Source organism: Melospiza melodia, chromosome 9 (genome assembly GCF_035770615.1).
Source record: "Melospiza melodia melodia isolate bMelMel2 chromosome 9, bMelMel2.pri, whole genome shotgun sequence".
NCBI classification, from domain to species: Eukaryota; Metazoa; Chordata; class Aves; order Passeriformes; family Passerellidae; genus Melospiza; species Melospiza melodia.
Genome location: NC_086202.1, coordinates 24,921,627 through 24,939,823, shown reverse-complemented (window position 1 = coordinate 24,939,823; position 18,197 = coordinate 24,921,627). Strand labels below are relative to the sequence as shown.

At 39.5% G+C, this 18,197-nt stretch overlaps 1 protein-coding gene across 1 annotated transcript; it reads left to right on the top strand.

Annotated features, from left to right (window-relative positions):
• The first annotated feature begins 316 nt into the window (after positions 1–316).
• MAT1A (methionine adenosyltransferase 1A) lies at positions 317–17,056 on the top strand. The gene is made up of 9 exons (XM_063163912.1): positions 317–674; positions 7,117–7,194; positions 7,690–7,812; positions 9,505–9,617; positions 11,176–11,319; positions 11,984–12,202; positions 15,184–15,366; positions 15,888–16,021; positions 16,300–17,056. The coding sequence occupies exons 1-9, from the start codon at positions 581–583 to the stop codon at positions 16,400–16,402; spliced, it is 1,191 nt and encodes a 396-aa protein (XP_063019982.1). The 5' UTR covers positions 317–580; the 3' UTR covers positions 16,403–17,056.
• The last annotated feature ends 1,141 nt before the right edge of the window (positions 17,057–18,197 follow it).

Here is an 18,197-nt window from a genome sequence, read left to right as displayed (position 1 = left end):
TAGTCCTTCGTTAGGAAAGACGTGAGTTTACACATTTTGTATATATCCCTGCAAAACCACAACACAGAGCTGGAAGCACACCATAGATCCCAGAATCAGGGGAGAGCCAAAGAGAAAAGCAGCTGACCTGAACTGTCACTAGCACTCCTGCCTTGCTTCATGCTCAGTGGAGCTGCTAAGATAACCAATCTTGCACAGGTTGAATCCAGAGTGTTTCCAAGAACTGAGTTAATTAGTGAAGTATCCTAAAGTTAACTAACTCCCCTGCCAAGAAATGGGCTCTTCCATTTTCCTCACATGATTATCTGGGCACTTTCACTTTTCCGTATATAGGAGCAGCCCAGGGACTGACAGATCAGGCTAGGTAGGGATACAGACTTCAGGCACATGCATACTCCTTGCATGCAGGCACGGATGCAAGCACATGCTGCTTTCACACACTGAAATTCAGGTTAGCCCAAGAGGTAATAAGTGAAGACAGCAATAGTCCTGCTGTTAGAGCCTTCTTGAACAGAAGGCACTGAAGGTAGAGCTCTCCAAGCCCCGTTTGTAGCAGCCCATCAGGAGCAGCATCAGAGCCATGAATGGGCCGGTGGATGGTTTATGTGATTACACGCTTGATGATGAGGGGGCTTTCATGTTCACATCGGAGTCCGTGGGAGAAGGACATCCAGGTAAGAAGCCAGCTCTGCTAAAAGTCTAAAAAGTGTAATATTTTCATTTGAGGTGTTTTAAAAGCCTAAAGAAGAATTCACCTGGTGTTAGTCTTACTAGAGAAGTTATTTGTAACAGTGTGCTTTTTCTACTTTATTTCTACTGGACTTTGTCCATACAGACTGTAGAACTGCTATAACTAGAGTGCTTCCAAGAGGAGTTCATGTGCTTTTTGCAGGGTGTGTGTTCAGCTGAGGCAGGCAGTAAGGTTTATGGGTGCTGTTCCTTCCTTTTCATCTAACTTTCTTTCAGTATTCCTGTGGAGACACTACTGTATCTCTGACAGGCTCAAGTTTCACATATGGGTAAGAATGCATAGCTTGCTTCTCGAGTTCCATATCTTTATGGGCCCTGTGAAACTGTCCTGCATATATGGAGTGGTCTAAGACTCTGACCCATGACAGGAATATCCCTAAGCAGCCTATATTGGAGCCTTTTTTTAGTGGTCCTAGCAGCTGTACATGGCAAAGCCACCAATTTGCCCCCCGCCTCTCACCCCTTTCCATCATCTGATGCAATATATGGAATTGCTTAAGCAAATAGTGGACAGTTATTTGCTAAACTTTATGTATGGTCAGCAGAGATTAGTTCAATTTTATTGAAAACAAATATTCATCCACCATAAACATACACCTTATGTCAACAACAACTGTTCCCTCAAGTGAGGCCAGGGGACAATGGGCTATTTGAGGTCCTGAAAAGTGTATTTGTTTTAGAAGCTGATTTGGTGGCCTGTGCTTTTTACTGTAATAAGGCTTTTCAGGTCTGTATTAATGTATGTGAGTGAATCATAGATGGGTAGGATGATTTTATAGCACAGGATAAAAAGGTCAGCAATGAGAACTATATGTCTATATTTTGATACTCTTCTAGATTAACTTATTACTGCAGATCAAATCCATGGCTGAGGCAATTGAGTACCTCTCCATCAATGTGAAGGCAACTACATCAGGTTAAACCAGTTGGGGTTCTTTCTGATGTAACACAGTCAGAAAATAACAGCCACATTTGTCCTTGGAACCTATGTCCCATGTCAAATTTATGTATACTTTCATCCAGTGTCTGAAGTGCTATGGAGTTTCATGGGAAAAATCACATAATACAGTGTGGTCATTTTACATGGATGATATTATTTCCAAAGACAACTGGTCACGATTTATGCTACTCTAATCATTATTTTTTAATCATCTTGGGGCATAAATAGGCAAGTCTCAGAGCAGAGAGAGTTCAACTGAGTCCCCAGATTCAACTGAGTCCCTTAGCTTCTTTCTTTTACCAGTCCTCTCTTTATCTCATTTCTTGTTTTAGCATTTGGCCAACTTTTTAGTTCTTATTCACATTCCCTCCTTTATTTCCAAACCCTCTATTGGGTTTAAGCCCCACGAATATAATTTTTCTCCTGTGCTGAAGTACAAGGCAGGCCCTTGAGAAACACAGTTACCACTTGGATATCCCTGCAGCTTCCCTCGCCTTGCAGAGCTTGCTGGGTCTCTGGGTGCTATGAGATACAAAGTACCAACCTGGGATGTTTATTTTAGAGTGAGTGGAAACTGAAATTTACCTGGGCGTTTTCAAGGCTGTGATGCTTTCTTAAACAGCCTACTTCTTCACTTAGGGTACTGAAAACCCCCGTGCCTATGGCAAAGGGAAGGTAGAGATTTTCCAGATCAAAGGAGGACAGGCTGGCAGTAACTCTGGGTTGTCTTGCAAATTCTTTTTCCTGAGCATCAGGATCTTAATCATCTCAGTGACAGCTCTGGCTCCTGACAGCAAATTGATCACCCCTGCATCTGGCCAAGGCCCCCTTTCCCCTCTGTGGTTTTGCACAAGAGGTGTAGACATGCCATTAGGATTTTATCACCCAGGAAAATCTTGGCTATTTCTTAAAATGAGGCCCAGTGCCTGAGGCTGCAGTTGGGCTTCTGATGTTATCTGTAGCAATAGAATTTTATTGTGAGTTTTGATTTCCTCTGTTTATACAAAATGGATAATTTGCGTGTTCTTGATTATTTCTCTTCCGTATGTGATAGTATAATTTTGCTAGAGGGCATTATGTGCAGTAAAGATCCTGAATCAGATCTTTGTCTGGTGGAAATTTGAGTTGTTCTGATTGTATTAGCTGAGTATTGACTGCTTTAATGGAGACCTTCTTAATGCACAAAGCAGGAGAAATAACATGCTTATTTATTTGAGTGTACAGAGAGCTGCCTTGTATCTGTGCAATGCCTAGAGCTGGGTGTCACTGAGAAGTCCAGATTCCACAGAAGCAAGTAATAGCTGTCAATAATTAACCTACAGGTATCACCTGTGCTCCCCAAAGACATCACAGAAGACTGTTTATGCCATCTTCTCCCTCCAGATCCTTCAAAATCCCCTGGGCATAACATTTGGGAATTCCTTTCAGATCTTTAATCATTTAGTGATGTAAATTCCAAACTTTCTGAAGACTTACACGACTTCCTCCTTTCAATATAATAATAAAAGCACACAGAGGCATGAAAAAAATAACTTTTTGGTTTTTTGTCTCTATTTTGTCACTGCTCCATTTTCCTACGTCCTGTAGTGTCTGTCATGCTGCACAGGTTTCGTGGTGCTTTGAAAAGCATTGTGTGTTTCTGTGCCCCATAATGTCCAACAGATGTCAAACCACCAAGGAGTAATTCCCTCGCCCAGCTGGAGTGGCTTCAGGTGGAACTGCCTGCAAACTGGCTGCCATTCAGTTTTCCAGAAAGCACTAAGGAATCTCTTTAAAAATATAAGACCAAACATCTTCTAAAAGTACCCTCAGGTTTTCAATCATATTAAAAGCATGTGTTTATCTTGTAGATGTTCACAGGGGAAAAAAAATCATGAAGGAAAAAACCCCCAGAAAATGCAGATCTGTCCAACACGTCTTATATCTAAGATTATATATACTTAATGATATGCATGATCCTTCAGTAAACTGCACTGAATAAGGAGAGCAGCTGTACATGATATTTGGACACTGCTAATATTGCAGTACCACTGCACTTATCAACTAGCACTCCTCAAGGGTTCTTTTAGATAGGAAAAATGTACAGCACAATGCCTGCATTTGAAGTCTTTCTAGTGAAAGTCTTTTGTAGGAAAGCTGATTTTTTGATGAAATGCTTATGATAAGTATCTGCATTTCTTCCATTTATTTTTTTTACCAGAAAACTAACAATGGCTCTGTTTGCCGTACTTTTAATATAAAAATTCACATTCTAGTTTATTTTTTTTTCTGTTGATAGAAATAACATATCATTAAAAATACTGAATTTAATGTTGATGATTATAGGTTTTGAAGAAAACCAACCTTGCAATTTCAAATGTTCAATGTTTATTATATTTACTACACCATCAAAGCCAGTAGTTTGGCTGTACCACTTTGTTGTATTTTGTGGAGTTTTCTTGAATAAAATTTTCAGGTTTTACTGCTGTTCATAGTTTATTTTTCCTCTGTGTGGTGAGTCTGTGAAACTGAATTCCTATGAAGGTTCTGAGAACTTTTGTTAGGCTCTTATATACTCTAATGTAACAAACTTATGTGTAACTATCTGGAAAACTCTGAAGTTTCTTCTGATTTTCAGAGATCACCTTTGTTGTTGAACACCTCCTTTACTTCCTGGTATTACAGCTGGGATTTTGAGTAGGCTTTATCATCAGCCTCCCCAGACTCATTTTATGGTTAGCAAGAGCTGTTCCATGGCTTGTTGGCATTTCTGCCATAAGGCTGGGCCTGTGGGATGACTGGATTTCACAAAAAGAGTCATGGCTGTCTAATATTTTTCTGCTCAGTCATTTTTGATACCTCTTTTGAATATTCATTTTACTGGATGGTAATTCATGACAGGAAAGTAAGCATGGACTGAATTCTGAACTATTAAAGGGTTTTTAAAAGATTATAGTGTCTCACCAGAGGTGTTTCCTTATGCTTTCTCTGTTTCTAAAAAAGAAGGGAAAATAAAAAGAAAAAAAAATTAATAGACAAGCCTCTCACACTTAGCAGATAATAAGAGAAATGGGCCAGCTGAGATGAGAAATTTAAATAACATAATGGAGGGTGCACAAAACCTGCTAAGCTTTGCTAAAAATAGAATGCCTGGTTTTATTTTACACCAGAGACCTTTACTAATAGACATGCCTTTAATGCATTAATCAGCCAATCATCCAGCTGGATTTCTCTTTCCTGTCTTGACAGACATATCTGTGTCTGGATTTGGATCTAGTTGCACTAGAACTGCTGGTTGTTGCACCAACAATCAGATATGACATGTATTATCCAACTGATTTGTCTCAGACTATTTTAATGTAAAGGTATGCTCCAAATTATTCTAATCTGTTATTTTAATTTATTAGTGTCTCACATAGATGTCAAAGATCAGAAGAGATCTCTAAAATGTAATCTGATCTGACCTTCATACACAGATAATAATATTTCATGCAAGAGCTCTTCAAACAAGCTAGTAAATGGTATTTGAAATTCATTCATACCTTTTAAAAAGATAATTCTATTTTCATGTAGACATTTGAAGGATAGGGAATCCTACATGCCTCTAGATGGTTTCGCTGGTTCTCACTCTTTTCAGATTCTCCTTTTTGAATCTTTATCTGTCTCTTGATTGATTTCATCCTGTAAGACAGACTTTTCTGATTTAGGGCATTTTTCTCATTCCGTCCTAAACCTTCCCACAGCTTCTTAACACCCTTTTGAGTGTTTTGGCAAGAATGTATATAACATCACAATGAGTGCCATGCAGGGAACTTAGGCATGTGGGACAGAAGCATCTAATGCAGGTGAGACATGCTTCATGTGGAGCAAGGGCAGCAATAAAGGTTCTTCACTGAAACTCTGGGAGCTGAAAAAATGACTACAAAGCAGTCCCAGTCACTACAGTTTGCTACTGGGTATTGGACCATTCTAACCCCAATTGCTCTGTTGTCTCATCCATAATGATTACATAATTACATATTGCAATATGCAATAAATTGCATATTGTTGTCAATATTTCTTGCTTTTATGCTTGAAAATGTGGATATATTTCCTTATAAAATTAAAACTTTGAAGAGAGCAAGCAAAGATACATTTTAATCACTCCTGCCACCTTTGTACCCAGGTTTGCTAAACAAGGTTCAGTTGGACATCTAATTAAATTGCAAGTCTGATTCCTGTTTGGTAATAATTGTCCCAAATTTAGTAATCCATGTACAATTCTTGCTAGGCTGAAAGTTCTAACGCAGTCTACATTTGCTAATTGTCTTTTGTGTTCATTCTTTTTGTGTTGAAGTGGTGAGATGGGAGTGAATATGGGAGATAAGAGTGTCAGAATCACATTAGTTCTCCAGTCCTTGATTTGTCCCTCTTAGCTAAATGTACACCTTCTTCACGAAAATAAGTGAGAATTTATTTTGACTTGAGCTTAAGTGTATTAAAAGCCTCTAATGACAGATTCTCCACAAAACATTGCTTTCCAACAGATTGAGTTGCACACAGCAAGGCAGGAGATTAATTTATTTTGCCACACAGCTTGTTCAGTGAAAATCTAAAAGCAATACTAGACCTTTTTTAAAAGAACAATAAAATTAAATTATATAAGAATATTTACCATTTTCACATGGAAAACCTTGCTATGGGTGCTGCCCTTTTGTGTCCATTAGATTAGCTAGATTATTTGATTAAGATTCAATATTTGTTTTAAAGATTAGAAAAGAAACAAAGAAAAAGATAAAATATTATTATGAAAAGCTTCAGCTGAAACATCTGTACTTGGTATGTGACTAAAAGTTTACCTCAGACAAACTCCATCTGGTAACCCCTTCTTTGCTGATGTGTGTGTATTCCCTGTGCTGCCTTAGGTGGGTTGCAGGGATTATTAGGAGGTGACATTGCCAGATGGTAGGAAGCAATGATAAAAAGCAACCCAAAACCCAGCCCTCCACTGAGCTGTGCATTATCTCTATTACTCTAGACACTTTCTCAGGCTTTACCACCAGTGTAGGTCAGGTACATTGCACCTTTCTGTTGAGATGATGGAAGTTGTGGTGGAACATCCCCATTCCATTAGAGCACCACTGCTTTGCAGAGCTGGTGGTCCTGGAGAAGGTGAAAGCTGCAAGTAAAACCTCTTAACCTCTCAGGTTATTCTGTGCATTAAACACTTGTTTCACATCTAAGTGCAGAAAACTACAGATGAAGTTCTAGTTAGTTTACACCGGTAGGTAAATGCCCCACTGTGTCTACTGAGTTTGCTGAAAGGATGTTTAACGTGTCTTTCTTTTTAGCTACCTTACATATGCCAGTAATAAGCAATAAAAGAATTCCTTTCTGAAAGTGATGCAAACAGTCCATGTTCTGTATGGAGTGCTGTGGTTTTGAATCACAGCTTTGATGTCTTGCAGATAAAATCTGTGATCAGATCAGCGATGCTGTGCTAGACGCCCACCTCAAACAGGACCCAAATGCCAAGGTTGCTTGTGGTGAGTTGTTTGCTGCTTTGCTTTAAGTCATCACACAATCACATTCTTTTTTTAGGATGTTTGCAAAGACCTAGCTCATTTCACCCTCAAAAAATGACATAAGAATTTCAGTTTTCAAAAGGAGAGATGAGAAGAAACAGTAAAAGTTATTGTAAAGATTGAAGAGCAAGCAGGCTGTAGAAGAGGAGGGCCATTGATTTTGTGTGTGGACTGAATTGTCCTGGAAGGAACAAGTTTGCATATCACTGAATCATGCCCAGTGTTACGATTTTCCCATTTGTAAATTGGACATGTTAGTTTTTTCCTTGCTTTTGGACAGACGGTGAATATGAAAAGAATTTTTTATAGATGGAGTTATAATGCTAAAAATATGGACAGAAAGGATTTATACTGTATACATCCAATAGATCTCTCAAAATCAACATCATCACAAACACAGTTCTTTGTCTTAGTGGCTGGCTTGTTCTGCTACTCTGCTCTCATCTCTCTTTTCAGAGACAGTATGCAAGACAGGAATGGTGCTGCTCTGTGGGGAGATCACTTCTCGTGCTATTGTGGATTACCAGCGAGTTGTCCGAGATGCAATTAGACATATTGGCTATGATGATTCAGCTAAAGGTTGGTGGAAAAACTCATGAAATTGTGGAAGAGCAAGCAATAGGCAACTGCAGACCAGGTCTGTCACCACTTCCATACAGGGGCTTTAACAAGCCTGACACAAAATGAGTATACTGTGGGAAAGCTGCTTACATGGTGCTACATGATACATTTTCTGGCTTTACCTCAGTAAATAAAAACCTTCTGTTAGTTATAACTGAATTTGGAGTAGGCAGACTATACTTTGAACTGTGGTATTTGGCCACAATAGTTAACTGCAACTTGAACCATAGAACATAGCACTCCTCCAAACTTGCAAGAACTTGACTCTTGGTTTTCATTTGGCAAGCTAGTTGTTGCACCTTGGTGCGAAAGAGAGAGAAGAAACTTAGTTCATTTCATTGAACTTTTGTATTTTTGTACTGCAGGAGCATTTAGAATTCCCAGATGTAAAGGTGGTTGTCACTGCAGGGTGTTTTGTCAGCTCTGAATATCTCCTTTTACACTGAGCAGTGTGTGGTCCATACCTAGATAGTGAGATATGAAAATGATACAAAAGACAAAATGTTCTGTGCACCAGACACATTTCACTTTCTGATTTGCATGTATCTGTTTATACAGTAGAAATATTCCAAGTATTCTGTTACAGTGAAGTGTATCTTTTAAGAGCTTTTGGTTTACAAGTTGTTTACTGCACTCCTTTGATTGCAATCAAATTTGCAGGAGGTTGTGATGGGAGAATATTACAGCAGCTCAGCTGCAGGTTGCCTGCACTGTCAAACAACAGCAATGCTTCCACAACACAGAGGCAAATCTAGGAAATAATAAATCTCCTTTTAACCCAAACTGCCAACAGTGATGAGGGCAGATTTGGCGACCCAGTAAAAAACAATTCTATTTTTTTTCCTTTTATTTTTTTTTCTTTAGCATAGCAAAAATTCAGTGAGGAAATAGCAATTATGTACAGAAATATAATTTTCTTCTCTACATAGCCTACCGAAAAGAGGGTGAGGAGCATTCAAGTGGATCATATGCATATGGACATGTATATATGTTGTACTGGCTGAACATGAGTTTGGTCAGCAGCTGTCAGTAGCTACTGTACTAGAAAATGTTGGATTTGGAGAGAAGCAAGTTACTATTAATATACCTAGGAACAGGTGGGAAATTTTGTCACAATCTTCTGTAAGTCTTTCAATTTCTTTTTAAAACCTTACTTTTGGTGTTCGAAAGCCATATAAGTTCCCATTTCCAGATTTGTTGTGAGACCTGAATCTGGTGTTTTTCTGTTTGTGGTTCATGCAAAGTCCCATGAGAGATTTAAGTACGGACACTGCTTTGTATGTATTACAAATAATGTGGAGAGAGCAGAGTCTTCACTCACTGAAAAACTCAGCTTCAGGGAATTCATGTACAGGGCTTCATTAGTATTCATTTGGGAGAGGCTCATAATCTGAATTGGCTTGGCACAGGGAGTCAGTGCAAGAAAAAATCACAAGTAACAAGCAAGAAAGGCAGCCCTGTATGATCCACCCCATCCAAAAAATGTTTCAAGTGTGATATTGACAAAAAATTTTACAAAAGAATAGCAGTTTGGTTTTGAGTTCTGAATATGGTATCCTTCAGAATAAAAATTTTGTCCTCTGGGTCCAGATTACTTTCCTTAATTGTGACAGAAAAAGTTAATTCACTGCTATTATTTTTCCTTAATAGGCTTTGACTACAAGACTTGTAATGTTTTAGTGGCACTGGAACAGCAGTCACCTGATATTGCCCAAGGTGTTCATCTACACAGGAATGAGGAGGATGTTGGTGCTGGAGATCAGGTACACATAGCATCACATCTAAAACATCAAAGCTGTTTCAATGGAAAAAGTTTACTCCATATTAATGCCCTCTTTTTTATGCCAAAAGCCATGTCAAAGTATTGCCACACTTTCCTTTACCCCAGAATAAACCCATAATTTTACTAAAACAGTTGGAGGTTCCTTGAGGGCAGACTTTTGTCTGGTGTTATTTTAGCACTCCAGGCAAATCAGTAGAGCCCTGGCAGTTTGTAGTAGCTAAGGAGGTTCTCTTTAGAACTCAGCAAAGGTTTTTTGCTGTATTTAATGTTTTTATTGTATAGTTTTAGGCTCATCAGACCATTCATCTTGCAGTCAGACTCGCCATATAATATGGAATAAACAAAGGATCTTTTCACATTCAAGGAGCTGTTGAGCAGCAAAACATTAGGTGATGTTTCACCTGCCCTTGGCATTAGTACAATAAAAACCAGAGTACATTTAATTCTCACTTATTCCCAGAGGCAGCTCTTGTAATAGGTGGTCCATGTAATTAAGGCTGTCCAAACTGAGTTTCTCTGAGCTAAAGAATGCATGTAGGCATTTATGGTGTGTTCTCAAGACAGAGATACTAGCATAAAAACTGCATAATGTGACTGATGCCATATGAGTTAATTCAACATTTACTAGTTATCATTAGAAGTAATATCTAGTTTATATGAGTGCTGTTGAGATCTGTAAGTGCAAGTATCAGAGTTCAGAAGCCAAGCTAATATCGTTAAAAAGTCCCTTGAGGACTAAATTAAAATTATTTTCTGCGGTCATGGGAACATAATACTACATAAGATGAAGAGATTTGACTTTCTTTGACACTTTGATGGCCTCACTTTCCATTTCATCCAAGTGCCTTCCTGTCTTTTTTTCCCCTTTTTCCCCCCCACAACATACACTGCATGAGGAAAAAGAAAATGCTGCTAATTCTATTTAGCAAACAATAATCTGATGCAGGGAACATGACAGAATAATAAAATTAATATATAACAGTATGAATATAATATATAACAGTAGAAGCTGCGACTCTAAGCATGTGGCATTGAAAAATCTGAGGCAGGTGCCTTAAACTGTTTGAAGGGTATGTCCTTCATGGAGTGCTCACACCCCATTCCACTGAAATTTCAGATGTGAGCTGCAGTAAGTATAAGTGTGTCTGTATTCATACATAAAAGTCTCTGGAACATTTCCAGGGTACTGAAAACATCTTCCCCATGACAGAATAGTCCTAAAATATTTTCTACAGTGGATTTTTTTTTTCTGTGAAAGAACCTATTGGTTTTTTTGCAGATATGTCTTCATTTTTGTTGAGGCTTCTAGCTCAACATGTAAGCCTTCAGGCTAGTGAAAAATTCTAGGAACATGGGAGCTTCTCATTACACTGTAACATGTTGGAGCCTGATCTGAGTTTTGGCTTCTTGCACTGTGATGTAAAACAGCAGGAAGTAAACCTGGAGGATGCTGCTGACTCTTTGCTTCAGATGAAATCTCATTGCCTTTGATTGTGGTGCCTTTAGCAGTGATTGAATTATGTTCTCTCCTCCTGCAGGGTTTGATGTTTGGCTATGCAACAGATGAGACAGAGGAATGCATGCCCCTGACGATTATTCTTGCTCACAAGCTGAACGCCAGGTTAGCAGAGCTGAGGCGCAGCGGGGAGCTCCCTTGGCTGAGGCCTGACTCTAAGACACAGGTAAACACTGCAGGGGATTGTCCACAACGTTGGAAACCAGCACCCTTTCTTTCCAGAAATACTGAAGGTTCTTTGAAAACAGCAGGTGATGTGTTTCAGCCTATCAGGATTAGTACAAAGAGCAGATAAAGCTTTTCCACTGCTTGTGACATTGACTCTTGGCTGTTGGAAAATGGTTAACTTGTCTCAGAGCACACCACCAATGTCCTGCCACTGAAGGGACATTTAACCCTTCAGAACTAAAGTGGTTTTTGCTTGTTGGAAAAGGGACATACAAAGGATTTATTTGAATTTAGGGGTTCAGGCTGACATGAAGATGCACTAAGAACATAAATTTCTGAGGCTTGAGAGTTTTGTAGGAAACCACACCTGAAAGACATATTTTGGATGATTTCATAGAGAATCAATGGGTTTTATTGAGTTGGATTTTTTCTATTTTTTTTCCTTTTATTTTTTTTTCTTTAGCATAGCAAAAATTCAGTGAGGAAATAGGATATAAGCTTCATTTTTTATACCTTGGCATCACTGTGAGCAGTGATCACTCTAACATCAGCACTGACATTTCGCTACAGTCTTTGGGATAGCCTGGGTGACATTTGATGGGTGCCACTAACACATTTGCAGCAGCTCTGTTGTTTGTTCCCTCTGTGCCTATGTCCCCCAGGTGACAGTCCAGTACATCCAGAAGAACGGGGCAGTGATCCCTGTGCGTGTTCACACCATCGTGATCTCGGTGCAGCACGACGAGGGCATTTCCCTGGAGAACATGCGCAGGACCCTCAAGGAACGCGTCATCCAGGTCGTCGTCCCTGCCAAATACTTGGATGACAAAACTGTTTATCACCTTCAGCCCAGCGGACGTTTTGTTATTGGAGGGCCTCAGGTTTGTGTTGTATTATTTTGGTGGTCTTATGAGGTTGCCTTTCACTGTATGTGTGTCTTCAATGCTCAGGTTTTAGCCTCTCTGTCCCAGGGTAAGGAGCAAGCTGCCCAGTGGAAGACTTTTGCTGCAGCTGGGTGTGGGAGAAGGGCTCAGGGTTTCACATGTCCTATGCCAAAGTAACCTTTGAGGGCCTGGTGATACTGTACATGTGTTGTGACTAGGCAGGCAAGTCTGCATTCAAACTTCCATTGCATGAAGAGTGTAGAGCCCAGTTCTGAATTTTCTCAAACCCTCTGGGAGCCAGCACTGAGTGAGACCTGCAGTCCTTCCTCATGGGAAGCACTTCTTACAGAGAGATGGACAAGAGATGCTTTACCTCTCTTGCTGTGAAACTGCTTTTCAGATCTGCATAGCTCTCACTGTTCTGTCTGACACCAGTAAGAGCAGAAGGTGTTCATTTTCATTCCTGAAAATCAGCCCAAATAAGGCTTCTTCTGGTGAGAAAAATAAATGTTCCTTTTACTTTTAGGCAGTGCAGGAGATGGGATTTATAATTTGATCCTGTTCTCACCAAAGTCAGGAAGAACTTCCACTATCTGTAGGATCAGCAGTTCTGAGATTAAGTTTTTGAAAACAAATTTACCATTATTAATGTTTTAATCTTCAGATGCCTTCAGAAATATCACAACAAAACTTCAAAACTCCTTCCTGAAATTAGGTTCAATTTTAAAACAAATCCAAGTAGACAGTGTTTTCCCTTTGTTTTACAAATTCATTCACTTACCAGAATTTTCTAGAATTATTTCTAAGGCACTCTTTTTTATATTAGTGCCATGCAACAGGTAGGAAGATGTTGAGACTTATCATTATAATTATTGATTCTACAAAAAAAATGTATTTTTATGCAGCTGAATGGGTTGTATCACTGTAATTTTGTGTATCATTGATATCCTAGACTATGCACAAAAGGAGAGTCAAACTTGAGCTGTAACTTGGAGTGAATGAACCAAGGCATCAATCATAGCTACATAGAAAAGAAGGCTACACACAGGAAAATTTTTATGTGTGCAGTGAAGTGCACCCATTAAAAATGTAAATCTTTCAGATGTGTACTGAACTGCATCCATTTTAAAATGTACTGTAGTTACAAGTGATAAGCCAGCCAGGTACCCCTTGCTACTCTTGCGCTGGAGCTGTGTTGCATATGTTTGCACATACAAACTGAGAAAAGTCTCAGTGTCGTTTTACAGCTGTTTAAACTTGGGCTGAGTTTACTCAGTATGGGTCAATCTGCCTATGTGTCCATGACCTTCCAACTGCTATCATCGCTTGTGCAATTTACAATGGCATTGCAGCATAGAAATAACTATTTCTCCTCTTGACTTTGCCAGCTTTAGCTTTCTGCTTATTTCTCAGAAGAGCTTTACTCAGTTTTATTTTTAACAAAGCTAGCTGCAGGAGGCTGTCTTACCCCCAGCTCAATTCATCTAAGGAAAATACAGATATTTCACTTGGGATTTTCATCTCATGTTTTTGAATGTGGTGGGACCTTGAATTCTGGCTATGGCAAAATGAGTAGGTTTGCTGCTGTCATCATTTTCCTATCAGCAGTACCTGCTGGTGTGATGAGGAAAGACCTTACAGCTCATCACAATGATGACTTCCCCACCCTTTACAAGTGCATTTCAGCACCTCTGAAACAAGGGGTGGGGGTTTTTTTGCCTTTCACATGTCCATTTATTCTTCCTCTCACTCAGTTCTGCAGTCAAGTCATGGTGGCATGCAAGTTGTTCTCATTGCAACTGTCTGCACCATCAAAAATTGAGGCTTGAGGCAAGCAGAAAAACTCAAGAACAGGATCCTTTAATGCATGCTCAGCTATCCAAAATCCAGATTCATGTCTCAGTGCTCTCTTAGCAGAATGGAAAAAACAGTGCCAAAAGTTCACTTCTGTGTATATGCAGTCTTTCTAAGAAAAACCTTGACTCCCCACTTGTGTTTGCCATGCAAACATTCCAGCAGTTGAATTTTAGTGACATGATGTTCTGAGGCAAAGAATTTCAAATCTGCCTGCACAGGTGGCAGCAGAATTTAAAATGTGAACATGTTTTCTTTCACACCAGAAAGCTTAAAGATTTGGTAAATTGCAGGGGTCAGATAGTCTGGTGCTGATTAGCTAACCCAGATCAAATGAAAGTATGAAGCACTTGTGAGGAGCAGTCAGGATAGCTGTAGGCCACTAGAATATTATCTGTGCTTCTTTATTTAATATTTTAGAATATTCATCTATAAGTATCTGTTCTTAGAAATAAGTAATCCTTTCTCGATTACCTATGACTGCCTAGTACTCCATACACATTGTGCACGGTTCAAATTAGACTACAAATATTTTGGGGTAGGAAATGCAGTTTTTAGTCCATATATGACACTCTCTGATACTGCAATGCTGGGTGCCACTGTCTATGTGACCATCTATAAGGTACCACTGACATACATTTGACTGTAAATAAAAAAAGAATCTACAATTTAATATTCACACAATTTGTGATTTTGACTAAAAGATATGAAATTTTTTTCATATTTTAAGCCGTGTGAAATCTCTCAATAGTTCCTTTATGGCGCACAGTTTTAGCAATATTCCATTCTAGGTTTGGACGCTTAGTAATTTCTAAACCGATGGTAATTTCTAAACCAAAGCTTCCATATTTCCAATTAAAACAGGCAGGGCATGCTGCAATTATCTGGGTGCAAGCCTGTTGGCTTGATTAACCAAACAAATTTGTGAATGGCTTATCTTGAGAAGCTGGCTTTAAAGAACACCTTCAGCCAGTGTTGTACCTTGGTGCGACAAGCTCATTCCTTCAGCCACCCCCAGCAATGCCCGTGTGGGGCAGCACACATTGCTGCAGCTCTCTGAGGGCGGGCATAGCCTTGTTTGGGAGTGAGTGGGAGTGACATGGAGCCCTTGTGTCCCTGCTCAGGGTGACGCCGGTGTCACGGGCAGGAAGATCATCGTGGACACGTACGGCGGCTGGGGCGCGCACGGCGGCGGCGCCTTCTCGGGCAAGGACTACACCAAGGTGGACAGGTCGGCCGCCTACGCCGCCCGCTGGGTGGCCAAGTCCCTGGTGAAAGCTGGGCTCTGCCGCCGTGTCCTGGTCCAGGTATGCTTTGCTGAGGGCGTTGCTGCTCTCAAACCATTTTCCCTCTCTAGATTCTCTTTGAATGCCCATGGTACGAGCCACCGTAGTAGAAGGGGTGTTGGTGATGGTTTTGTGGAGAAAGGAAGACTCGATGCTTTGTTCAAGCCCACTGTAATGTCACTAATAACCAGTTGGCTTCTTGAAACTGCAACTTTGCATTTAGCTTTTTGGCTATTTTTTGGCTATTTTTTGGTTATTTTATTGGCTATTTTTCTAGATATTTGTTGAGCCCTCAACCCTTTGACACTCAGTCATTGAAATGAGCATGAGGTGACTGGATAAAGAGGGAGAAAGTAATCCAGAGGCCTCTCATTTTCAAAGTCTTCTTTTTTCTACAAATACAGATAGTGCAAATATGAGAAGTGAAGGAGGAGCCTTAGTTTTCATAAGATGATTCATAAATTAATGCTTTCCTCTGCTGCCCACTGTTGCCCCAAGGTGCTGTGTTTATTGGCTGACTAAGGCACCTTTTTTCCCCACAGGTTTCTTATGCCATTGGGGTTGCTCATCCACTGTCTATTTCACTGTTCACTTATGGAACTTCCCAAAAAACAGAGAAAGAGCTGCTGGACATTGTGCACAAAAACTTTGATCTTCGTCCTGGAGTCATTGTCAGGTAAAGAAACACACAGAAAGGAAAATATCCCAGTAGTTGCATCCAATAAACGATTTCTTGCAAAATCTTCAGCTGTTACTGAAGGCCTTGTATAGTATATGGAAGTCAAATAAGACAGCTCTTGCATTCCAAGAACTTTAAGTTACTTTGCTCGGATAAAAAGGTATCTTTTGGTTTACCAAAGGAATTTAAAATTATTTCATCTTTTCCGTTTAATAGTAGTTATCATGAAGTATCTTAATATGAAAAATTTTTCCTTCTTTTTATTATACACACAGGGATCTGGATTTGAAAAAGCCCATTTACCAGAAGACTGCATGCTATGGTCACTTTGGAAGACAGGAATTCTCATGGGAAGTGCCTAAAAAACTTGTGTTTTAACATAAGTGACATGTCACCTTTTGAAACCAGAAAGGAAGACACTAATGATGAGGATGCTTCTGAAAATCAAATTTGACAGCTTTATATTCAACATAAGGAATTTTAGATTTTAAAAGGAAAGAAAGAAAAGTTTATTTTCTTGGGAATTGATTTTTTTTTAACCCTCAGTGTCTTTCATTACCTAAGATATAATGGACAGGGTCTGTTTTTTTTAATCAGCATAAGACAGCAAAATACAGTTTAACTGCTGCTCTGTTGGTTCTTTGGATAAAGACAAAGTGTGACTCAGGTACTCAAACCAAAAGCTGAACCTCAAACCTTTGATGGGCAAAGGTGAAGATGACTTTCCCAACTCTGACTAAGGATCAGCAGATCTGTTGCTTCTGATTAGACAATGGGAAATTCTGGGGTCCAATTTCCTTACTGGAGTTAGCAATGCATACAGCTGGGGGCTGCTTTCATGGGAGAAGGCTGAATAGCATCTAACAGTATCTTTGCCTCTTTTATAAAAGATGTTAACATATGTGTAATATTTAAATCACCTTCAGTGCATATGTGCTGTTACTGTTGCGTTTCAATCACTGTGTTTTTGAAACATAAGCGCTCTCCTACAACACAACAATCATAGAATAAAAAGCTTTTTCCTACCATGTATGTAAAGGTGTATCTTTTTCTATGTTGCTTTTTTTTTTTTTTAATGCTGCTGTAAAACGGTCCATCTGAACTCAGCTGCTTCTACTCTTGTAGGAATTTAGTTCACCAACATAATTGAATTTTTTTTTTAATTGTTATATGCATTTCCCTGTTAATAGGTGTATGATCACTCTTAAGTCCTTGTGATTAATGGAAACTCAGTGGAAAAGTATTAGATTTTTATTTGTAACTCTTAGGTTGTGGGATCACGTTTGTCTTCTGTGATAGTTTTGTTTGTCAGTAAGCCACAAAATCCTCCAATGCAAGGGCTTAATCCTCCAATCCTTAATCCTCCAATGCAAGGGTTGCCTGTGTATGGCCCAAAGAGGGACTTAATGCTTTCAGCTAGCCTTCTGAGAAATCGGGGCTGGACAAGTGCTGCCACCCCGTGTTTATCTCCTAAATAAATGTCTTCATGCAGCGCCTCCCGAACTGATGTGGTGGTGGAAAGGAAGTGCTTGTGATGAGCATTAAAGAATAAGCAGCCATTTATTCCTTTCAAGTACGTCACAAACACAATTTCTATCTAGTCAAGCCAGAGGTCTCTCCACTTTTATTAATTATGCTAATGTGCTCTGTGTTCTGTGTTAGTTGAGATAAACACGTTTGTGTGTACCTTCTGATCTCCCAAGGACTTACCACATTAATCAGTGGGCCTCCTTGGGTACCCACCTGGTACATTTTGGCAGGAAAGTATCTTAAAGACCACCTGCATCTTAGAGAATGAGTTGGCAAAGATTTCCTAGGGACCGCTTTCCTGGCTGCATATTGCTTATCTTCCAAGGAGTATGGAATATGTGTGTGCCAGCCTCAGCAAGGTAAGCTGTTTGGAGCTCCAGGTCATAATGTAGTACACTACAGCCAGCAAAAGTAAGTGAATTAAAAACTAATAAAAACAAATTAATAAAAAACAACAACAAAAAAATAGCTTAAAATTAATTAAGAAATAAAAAATTCGTTTCATACCGTGACATGAAAACAGAAGGTCTGTGCTCAACAACAAGAAACAGCTGCAGACAAAAGGAACAGTTCTGCTCAGGTGGCGACAATAACAACCATTAAAGGTTTGTTGGAGAGGAGGGGGGTGTGTGTGCCCAGCTGG